This window comes from Peromyscus eremicus, chromosome 2 (genome assembly GCF_949786415.1).
Source record: "Peromyscus eremicus chromosome 2, PerEre_H2_v1, whole genome shotgun sequence".
In the NCBI taxonomy this organism is placed as follows: domain Eukaryota; kingdom Metazoa; phylum Chordata; class Mammalia; order Rodentia; family Cricetidae; genus Peromyscus; species Peromyscus eremicus.
The window spans coordinates 80,934,113-80,944,986 of record NC_081417.1 but is presented as its reverse complement, the minus strand read 5'-3'; the positions used below and the strand labels follow the sequence as shown (position 1 = coordinate 80,944,986).

The following is a 10,874-nucleotide window of genomic DNA, read 5'->3' as shown; positions in this document are numbered from 1 at the left end:
TGTGTTCAGTAGATGCCATTTCCCCCCAATGTTTTTGTATCCTGAATTGGGGTGAATGATCAGGTGCAGAACTGTGGATGGGGAGAATGCTGGTGTAATAATGGAAATGCTACATTTGGGAGCAGGCTTTGACGTAAAGCCTGTCCGTTTCTCCACTTAAGCGAAAGGCTTTTTCCTTGTGTAGAATGAACAGGAAATGCTGGAATGAACTTTCCCAGGATGGGAAAGGATAAGGAGTTGTCAGGGCTAATCAGAAAATGTCTTAGCCCAAAGTCAGCCTTGTCTTCCAGACTGGGTGTTAGTCAGGCTGAGGGTGAGGGAAAGCTGAGGGACCTGGAAGAACAAGCGATTCTGCATGGATCTTTTTCCAACTGGGCAGTGAGGGTAGCAGTGTGGACTCATCATCCATGGGTCCAGGAATGAGGACTGGGATGGTCTGGTGTCAGGACTTGTCCCAGGTAAGCAAGCTGTTAGCAGTAAATTCTTTTCAGGTACACAGAAGAAGGAAGGGATTATTTAACTGTGTCCATGTAGAACAGCAATTTGTAAATAAGGAAACAGTTCATATTGAGCCAAATATGAATGGCCACACCCAGGACACAAACTTAAATTATCAGGAATGCCACAGCTCTGACTGTGGAAGAAGTTGCATAAGCTCTTGGAGTCAGCAAGGGAAGTAAATTTGGGAAGCAGAGGCTGGGCTGGAAAGATGGCTCTGTCGGTAAAGTGCCTGCTGTCCAGGCATGAGGACTTAAGCTTGGCTTCCCAGCACCCACCAAAACTCTCAGCACAGCCACGCATGCTGGTGTCCCTAACACTGGAGTGACAGAGACAGGGGGATCCCCACAACATTCTAGCCAGCCAGTCTACTCAAATTGGTGAGTTCCAGGTTCAGTGAAAAACCCTGTCTCAAAAAAAGGGGTGAAGAACAACTGAAGAGGACACACCACTTCTACTTCTGGCCTCCACAAGCACATGCATGAGATACAACTCAAACACATGGGTACGCGCGCGTGCGTGTGTGTACACACACACACACACACACACACACACACACACACACACACACGAAAAACAGCACAAGACTTTATCAAAGCCCACTGGTTCTGATCTGTGCCAATTAAACTTCTCTCCTATATTTGCAGTTCTTAAACAAACTCCAGGGCCACATCTGCAAAATCAGTACCCTGCTCTGCACTGGGAACATGAACTTGGCTTGGCCTTCACCAAGAACCGGATGAACTACACCAACAAATTCCTGGTGATCCCAGAGTCGGGAGACTATTTCATTTACTCCCAGATCACATTCCGAGGAATCACATCTAGGTGTGCTGACATCAGCCAAGGGAAACAACCGAACATGCCAGACTCCATCGTCGTGGTTATCACCAAGGTAACAGACAACTACCCCGAGCCTGCCCATCTCCTCACAGGGACCAAGTCTGTGTGTGAAATAAGCAGCAACTGGTTTCAGCCCCTCTATCTTGGGGCTATGTTTTCCTTGGAAGAAGGGGACAGGCTGATGGTAAATGTCAGCGACATCTCCTTGGTGGATTACACAAAAGAAGATAAAACTTTCTTTGGAGCCTTCTTGCTATAAGGGGACAACAACCGTAATCATGCAGGGCCTCTTGCCTCCTACTTTCCAATATTCTTTGCTCATATGGAACTATAATCAGGGGTGTGGGGGACCAGGGATAGGGGACAGTGCTTTAGCTACATAATTTAGGAACCCAAAGTTGATCCTCTGTATACCTTATGGACTGAAATGGTAAATGGAAAATTCAGAAGAGCTCATGTTTGGTAGAGACCTGCTGGGTTTTCAAAATTGAAACACCCATCTCCAATGGCACGATCTACTGCTCTCAGGACATGATGTTTCTGAGGTGCCCTCCTTCCTGTTCATTGATCAATTAAGGATGCTTAGTCAGCGACTCCAGTCTGGCTCCATGGTCAGAAAAGGAGAATGAAATGTTCTGTCTGCCTCTATCTCCATGGTGCACGAGAGCCTCGAGCAACATAGACTTACTGGAAAGGACTTGAACAAAAGCAGCCAAAGTGACCTGCTCACCTCCTCCACTAAACCCAAGCTTTGTGTCAAGGGCCTTCAGAGCTGCCCATGGGGGATCTGGATGGCTTGGAAGTTTATCCAAGACAGGGATCTCCTGGTATCCTGAGGTGCTTGAGGCTCTGGAAAGATTCCCACCACGTATTCATTTTGCCTCTGATTGTTGAAAACTGGAACTCAAATTTTCCATTGATTTTGTTTAAAACATGTATATATAATATATATATATATATATATATATATTATATATATGGACTCAAATCAGCACTTATGTTTCCAAGGTGCTGTTCCCACAGCAAACATAAGACTACTGTTTTTAAAGCAAGATGGAAAAAATGCTTTTTAAAAACATGTGATGGAGTCAGGGGTGGTGGTACACATCTGTAATCTGTAATCCCAGCACGTGAGAGGCTGAGCCAGGAGGATTGCCATGAGTTTGAAGACAACCTGGGCTAAGTAGTAATTTTCAGGCAAGCCTGGGCTATATAACAGGACCTTGTCTTAAATTAAAATAAAACAAATAGAACACAGGCTGGTCCTTAAAGATAAAGTAATATATTCAAGGATTTGGGCAAGAGGGCATGTGTTTTGGAAAATAGTTAATTTAGTGAGAAACGTTTTGCTGCTTAAATGCTTCTCAAAAGGCTGCAGAACGCCAATCGATTCCATAAACATTTACTTAGTACTTACTTGCCCTGGGGACAGAGAAGTAAATTATTTCAGTCTCAGATACACTCATTCTAACAGATTGGAATCTCCATCATCTGTGGAGCTGTAATCACTCTGGTTGTATTAGCTAATTAATTAGCTAACTTGAGACACATTGGTATTTTCCTATTATGAATATGGGCACCATTTGATGAAGGACAATCATTAACACAACGATTTGTATTTCCTCTTGAGTGTTTTTATAATAGCTATGCAAGGGCAGTTTCCCATGAACAAATGAGAGGGGAATGTAGGGCTATATTCCCTATGGTGAGGTCCAGCATTGAAACAACAAACAGAAAGAGGTTGTTATTGACCGGCCTCAAATTTTGACACAAACACCTTTGAAAATACTAGAACTTTATGGATGGCCTAGAGGTGCTTCAAAAAGTCTATGTTCCCAGCAAGAGCCATACTCAGCATTCATAGGTCACTTGAATTTTGACCTTGGCTGGCTTTGGATCTGTTTGGCAGAACACAATTGCTAGGCTGTACTTTCTGGGTTGATTTTGTTGTTTTACTAAGGTACAGCAGGAAAAAGGAAAGTGGACTTCTCCTACCTCATCTCTGGAACATATTAGGTTTCACACATGCCAGAGCCCTTGGGTCCATTGTGGTGCAAGCCACGTCACCCCAAAGGAAATTCCAATTCTGTGCTTGTCAGTAACTCCTCTGGATTATAGAGGCCCTTGAGTTCACTGTACAGGCATGTCCATTGCCAGCACTCTCTTGATTGATATTTCTCTCAAGTGCTTACTCAATTGGGTTTCCACAATTGTGACATTGGGGATTAATTTCTAGAGCAGGTTTGTTTATATTCTGTCCCTTGCAAAATACATGCAGATATGTCTGGCCTCAAAATCCCCTGGGTTTTTAGGGCTTAGAATCCTGGGAATGTTTTGCTGTTTTCAGTAGTATTTTATTTAAGCTTGCATTATTGTCCTGAATATTAGCAGTATTATAACATACTGGCTACCAGCCTTTGGAGAAGTCAGTGAGCCCTTTCGTACTGGTGACAGTATTAGATCAGAGTAGCTACATTCATGCCTTGCCCTTCTCTATTATAGTTAAAACTTCCTGAGCTCTGTCACACATTTACCTCTTCCATCTACCCGTCTTGAGGATTCTCACAAACCCAAATTGCAGTTATTTTTCCAGAACCACACAGTATATTAATGGAATATCCAAAGCTAGAAGTCTGTCTTCCAACTCTCTACTCTTGGTGAATGGCACTCAATTTGATGCAACTAGAGGAAAAATTGAAGAGAGCAGGAGAAATATCTTTGACTGCCTATGGGGCAATGCAGAAGAGTAAGGAGACTGCTTATACGTGGTGTTCATACCTAAACCAATTCTACCCCAAATAGATTTTTTTCCTGGTAGTGATAGCTCGTTCTCTGGAGAGAGTCAAGCAAAAGGAGAGTTTTGTAAAACTCATTGCATCATGGAGGTCAGGGGAGGGATTAAACCAAAGGATTCCTTTTCCAATCCTTAGCCCTGTGGCTACCCTTTGGTGGACTTCTATTTGCTCACAACAAACCCGACAGCCCTGCCAAGTGTTTGGTGGTTCCCATTGAACTAGCCAGTAATCTCTCCCCCCATCGACTCTGGGGTCTTGGCCAGTAGAGAAAATGTCATGGGATTTCAGAGGTGACATGAGCTACCATTTATCTATCCAAACTTACATCACTTCAAGAACAAAGAACCACAGGCTAGGAGAGCTGACATCCAAGGCTTGGTGCTGGGCAGTAGCTTGATGGAGTATTGAGACTAAACTAGACTTCCTGTCTCCTGACCATGCTCAGCAGCCTTTCAATTGTTGACTGGTTTTAGTTTTTTGTATTTTTTAACTTTTTGAGTACCTGTCATACCTAGATACTTTCACGACAGGAGGGTCCGTGACAGGCAAGTCCTGCTCTACTCTGTGAACACAAGAGGAAGGAGACCCATAGGAGTGAGTAAATAGAATAGTGAACTTCCATGATTTTAGTCTTAAAGTCATTAAGACACACCACTTTCCCCTCTTTTGTCTTAGAGGGTACACAGGCTAAACAGATGTAGGTGTTTGCCTGATTTTAGTGATGAGCCCTATGTGCTTTCATTGATTGTATGTTTTATGTTAAAACGTCACATCACCCTGGTAAAATGCATATTGTATGTTGTTGGGTATTTAATTAACTAGTATGCATCCCATGTTATGGATCTTAATCTCTGTAAATGAAAAATTATACATGTTAATATATATAATAGTTGTAATTTAATAAACTGGCATTGAAGGCTGAAGGAATTTGATTATGTCAATTCTTTTTTTATATATCTATAATGTAATTCTTTATTGATTCTTTATGAATTTCACATCTTGCATCCCAATCCCACTCACCTCCAAGTCCCTCCATATCTGCCTTACACCCTTGCAGTGTCTGTCCCAAAAGAAACCTCCTCAAAAGATAATTAAAAACAAACACACACAAAAAAAAAAACCCACCTTGCTCCTCGATCTTTCCAACACTTCTTCATTCATCCTGGTGGCACTGGGTGCTGTGATGTGTCTAATCAGCCCCACCCACAAAATGTTCACTGCATATGGTCTTTGGTCAGGTTCAAAGCCTCTGGCATGCCATCATCACTGGACCCTCCATGAAACTCCTCAGATATCTTGCTGTTGCCAAGAGTCATGGAGATCCTGCTGCTATCATTTTGCAGGACCAGTCCCTTCACATGCTCCAGTGGATCATAGATAGGGTAGATGTTAGGGTGGGCCAATCCAAGTCCCAGGATGTGGGTCCAGATGGTAGCTGAGCTGGTTGATCTAGGCCACTGGGACCATACCACCCTCAATCGAGGGGCAGAGCCAGCTCTCCCGGGCCCATGGTGAGGGGTAGGGCGGGCCATCTTTCCTGAGTGCAGGGAGGGGGGCCTCTCCCATAAGGGTCAGGATCAGCTATCCTAAGGCCAGTGAGGGTCAGGGCCAGCTCAGCACATCCTTTGAATTTTAACACGAATGGTTGAAACACGGGCCATAGGTGCAGCAGGAACATGGACCCAGACATGGCCCTTGGCAGCTGGGTTGGGACAACACCATGGCCCCATGTGGCAGCACAGCCCTCAGACATTAACATGGCCACAGGTTGCAGCCTACACCCTAGACATCTGTGTGGCCTTTCGTGACACCAGGGGCCATGGACATCAACACAGACCCTGGCTGTGGTAGGATCACAGACCTGGACATGGTCCTTGCAGCAGCCTGGGCCTGGATGTCACCATAGCCCCAGTAATGGCAGAGGCCACTCAGATCAGCATGGCCCCTGCAGCAGTATGGCCCTCAGACACCAACATGGCCCCAGGTGGTGGCCCAGACCCCTGGCATCGACATGGCCCTTCGATGGTATCAGGAGCCATGGACAGATTATGTCAATTCTTCTGTCAATCAGTTCATCTGCTTTTCTTTCTGGATTAGTATCCAAGGGTAAGCTCTTGGGACCTTTTTTAAAAATGTGTCTGGGAGGCTGGGGAGGTGACTCAGCCATTAACATGCTTGCAACACAAACAAGAGAATCCACACGGGGATTCCCCCAAAGCCACATGAAGGTCGGGTGGGAGTGGAAGCCATCTGCCTCTCCAGCTTTGGAAGGTGAGACAGGGATCCCTAAAACAAGCTGGATGATGAGACTAGCTCATCATGAGACTGAGCTCTGGGTTCAACTGGGAGATCCCACTACAATGAATAAGATGGAAGGCAACTGGGAGAGGTCCCGACATCAATCATGAGCCCCCACATATGCAAGCACATACGTATACATGCACCCACACCCATACACAGTTGTGTGCCCTCACACATGAGAACACACACATATGCATGCATACCGTATACACACAGATATGAAAAAAATGCTGGTCATACCCTCAGCATGATTACAACAGACTGCTAAATACAAACAGATTGAGCCACACTGGTAAATGAGAAGAAAGGAGAACAGGGTGAGTCCATTGACTTCTATTAGTGAAGCCAGAGACTGCAGCTAAGTGGCTTGGTTGTATAGTGAACATTCTTGAAAGAATAAGAGTAGAAAGGGACCTGGGGTGGACCTGGAACCCTGTGTCTGAAGTTAGGCCTGTGCCTCCCATACAAACAGCAACCAAGGGCTGAAAAGTTGTTCAGTGTTTAAGGGCTTTTGCTGTACAAGCATAGGTCCTGAGTTCAGATCCCTAGTACATATGTAAAAAGCCAGGGGTAGCCACAGACACCCAAACCTCAGTGCTTGAGAAGTGGAGAGACAGAAGGAACACAGGGACTTGATGCTCACCAGCCTGTGGAGAAAACAGTGACCTCCATATTCAGTAAGAGACCCTATATCAGGAGAAATGATAGAGAGTGCTAGAGACAGACATCCAATGTCCTCCTCTGGCCTACAGGTACACACACATAGAAACATCTATGCACAGAGATGCACACAAACAGCAATCCAAATAACTCACAAGAGAGCTAGGTATGGTGGTAGATGCATATAATCCCAGAATTCAGGAGCCTAAGATAGAAGGAACCCACCTGGGCTACAAAGTGAGATTTTATCAAGTAAATAAGTAAGTAAACAAATAATCAAAAGAGCTCAACGTGTTCACTTCTGCCAGTTTAACAGAGCTGTAGACCAGTTCACTTCTGATGCTCAGTCGTTATTAATGTGAACTATCTTAAATTGCCAATTGTTTTTGCCTGGGTCTCTCTATGTAGCCCTGGCTGTCCTGGAACTCACTATGTAGACCAGGCTGTCCTCAAACTCAAAGAGATCACCTCCTCTGCCTCCCAAGTGCTGAGACTGAAGGAATGTGTCACCATGACCAATACTAAATTGGCATTTTAAGGGTTAAAATATCACATCTCAGAAAATCTATCTCCACCTCTACAGGTAGAAGCAAACACAAAGGGAAGGGGAGTGAGACTCTTCTTGGAATCATCTGCCTCAAAATCTCCTTCTGCCAGCCTAGGAAAGGCTTGAGGTCCTTTCCCTTCTCATTCATCTGTGCCCATCTCTGGGAGTGACAGAGAACAGTTTGTTCTTGACGCTTGCAGCATGAAGTGAATCACTGGCCTGAAATGTGCTGACAGCTAACACCAATAAAAACTCATCATTTCAGTTTTCCAGAGGAAAAATGGTGATGCAAGTCCAATGTGGGTCACCAAAAAACAAGTTTTCTAACAGATTCTCCAAAGGACTCTCCATCCCCAGGAACTCTAGCGCATAGAGGCAAAGTCATTTACCTTCTCTCCAGCGTTGGTCTACTTACCTACAGGGGACACCCAGTGACAGATGTGAGTCCTCATCCCTAAAGCCTGATGTTGCCCCTCTGGCTGTTAGCTAGTATGATCGCAGTCAGTATTTATCTGGCATCTTCCTACCCTACACACACATACACCATCACAATAATAATCAACACTAATGTTCCAATATGGAATCATACAAAGTGCCGTGGGTGAAGGGCAGAAGACCCGTGATTGAGGCCCTAGTCTGCCAGTTTGCTGAGGCCTTGGGCCAATACTTTTGTAAGTTCCCTTTCCTTCTCTAATTAAGAACAGGCATCAAATTTAGCTCTAATGGAAGGTCTATATCAAACCCTTCCCCCTAAAGGCTTGGGGATCTATGCTGAAGAGGAGGCTGAAAGACTGTAAGAGTCAGAGGTGATAGATAACTCCAAGGAAACAGCATTTCCAAACGTAACAGTGCTGATACACATATGAACTCAGGGACTAGGACAGAGTGCACAAAACCTGCACAGCTTCAGGCTAGACATAATCCCAGCAAGGAGAAGGAGAAGGGAAATGGATACAAGTCCTACCCCTAACCAAGAAGACATTTGCATTGATACCCGGTGAGAGGGGCAAAATCCATTTTCTCCAATGGAGTGACACTGGATATGTAAGCCACACTCCAGGCCAGGCCCCATGCTCAGGAGGAAGTTGACCAACACAAAACAAACTCCATGTTTTGTATGTACTTTGTTGCTGCTGTTAAAATTTGGTAGGTTTAGTCTTTTTTTTTTTTTTTTTTTTTGGATTTCATTTGCTTTGTTTTCCTGATTTTTGGTTTGTTTGTTTTTTGGTTCTTTTGGGGGAAGGGTTAAGAAAGAGAGAAAGAATATGAAGTTGGGAGGGTCGAGAGGTGGGAAGAACCATCAAAGGTTTGGGGAAGGGGATAAATATCATCAAAGTTATTGCACTAAAAAAATCATAAAAATGTAACCAAACAGCAAGGCTGACTAATTCTGTGCCTGTTTCACTTGAGTTTCAAATGTGCTTCCTTTATCATGTATGTGTAAGGAGAGAAGAGCACTTCTCCAAGAGAAAGCAGAACTCTGTGTCTCTTTGTGTAGGGACTTTTCTCCTCTTCGGTGCAGGAAACAGAAAGGTAACTAGAACTGAGATGTATATCCCAATGTCTGCACATGCTGTTCCATGTTAACAGAACTCTTGAACTCCCTCTTCCCACTGGTCCCCTTGACTTTCACTAGGGCTTGGTGGCCCACTCTCTACCCCACATTATTGAGGAGACACCATCCTGACAGGCTACTATCGAACATTAACACCCGTACTTACAGCTGGTGTTTCCCCGTGTCTTCCCATAACTCACCTTATTTCACAGTGCTATGAAGTTAGCCTTTTCTCACTGAACAGATGAGGGAAATGAAGCCTGAGAGATTAAGTTCACTTGCCCAAAATAACTCCACTGAGCCAGGATTCTAATCCAGAGAGGATAAAAGGTACCCACCTCTCAGAATCCATAGTCAGTAATCAATAGCAATAGCTAACTAACAGTTGGGGCACTGAGGAGTACTGAGCACTTTGCACACATCATCTCATTTAGTCCTCAGAGCATCACCACTTCCTTGGATCCAGGTCAATAACACCCCTGCTCCTACAGCCACTGGCAACCTCAGGAATTAGCCATGAAGTCTTCAAAGGGTGACTGCGTCTTCCACTCCAAGCATTGTTTGACCACTGCAACCACAGCAGGGATCCCACCCATGAACGCCTTCCTTTCTGGCAAGGCAGGTCCCTATCCTCTAACCTATAGGAGTATCAGCACCATGACTATGTTAGTCATCCCAACCTTGCTCAAACTGGGAATCTCAATTCTGAGCCACATCAATTCCTCAGACAAGTTCCAACTACTAACCAGAGAGTGATCAGGGGTTCCTCTCTACTGGCTTCCAGTGCCTCTGAAATGTCACCATCTACCCAGGATGGGCTCTGCAGCCCCACTTCCTTCCAGGTCTACAGTCTCTACTCAGCCTTAGTCAATGACTTGAAAGTTGGAGCATCTACCCTGCGGCAAGCCTTCACAAAGCATTTTGCAAGCACAGTTTTCCTTCATCTTCACATCAGAACCTGGAGAGCAGGAACTCCTGTCATCATGGCTCTTCTGCACATGAAGAAGGCCAGGGTCACTGAGACCCGGGAACTTGTATGAAGCCACAGAGCCAGAATACTTTCTCTAGACTTGGGCCTTCCAATCAACATGATTTCAGCTTCTCACCCATGATCTTACTCTGTTTCTTGGCTTTTCCACATCTCTGTGTCATTTTGTATCATTGACAAAGTCACCTCACTCCTTTGGACCTCAGAAGGAGCCTCTAAGTTCACTTAAAGATCTAAAAGTCTGGGATTCTAGTGTAGCTTTAGCAAAACTGTCATCACTCCTGTGTTAGGAGAAGTCTGGTCTTGCTTTCTTAGAGGTCATCGTACCCAGAGGCTTCTCCACTCCAGGCTAGCATTCCTCCTATGAATGAGACCATGAAACACCACTCCAAAGTCTTCTCCAGCAAACTGCACCTGGAGCCACCCCAAAGGAAAGATGCCTTATTGACTGTGTTTATCTCACTGAGTTCCCAATTTTGATTGCATACTAGCGGAAGTAGAGGCTAGGGATAGATTATCCCAGGCGAATCCAATCAGAATCTCTTCTTACCTACTGTGCTGGCCAGTTGTATATTAGCTTGACATAGGCTAAAGTCATCTGAAAAGAGGAAACCTCAATTAAGAAAATGTTTCCATAAGATCAGGCTGTAGGGCATTTTCTTAATTAGTGATTGATGAGAGAGGGCT

At 44.7% G+C, this 10,874-nt stretch overlaps 1 protein-coding gene across 1 annotated transcript in view; it reads left to right on the top strand.

The window, feature by feature from the left end:
* Tnfsf15 (TNF superfamily member 15) overlaps window positions 1-1,600 on the top strand; it is a 4,287-nt gene extending 2,687 nt beyond the window's left edge. Inside the window, exon 2 of the mRNA XM_059255935.1 lies at window positions 1,146-1,600. Within this exon, the coding sequence (XP_059111918.1) occupies window positions 1,146-1,600 (455 nt within the window). The remainder of the gene's footprint in view (window positions 1-1,145) is intronic.
* The last annotated feature ends 9,274 nt before the right edge of the window (window positions 1,601-10,874 follow it).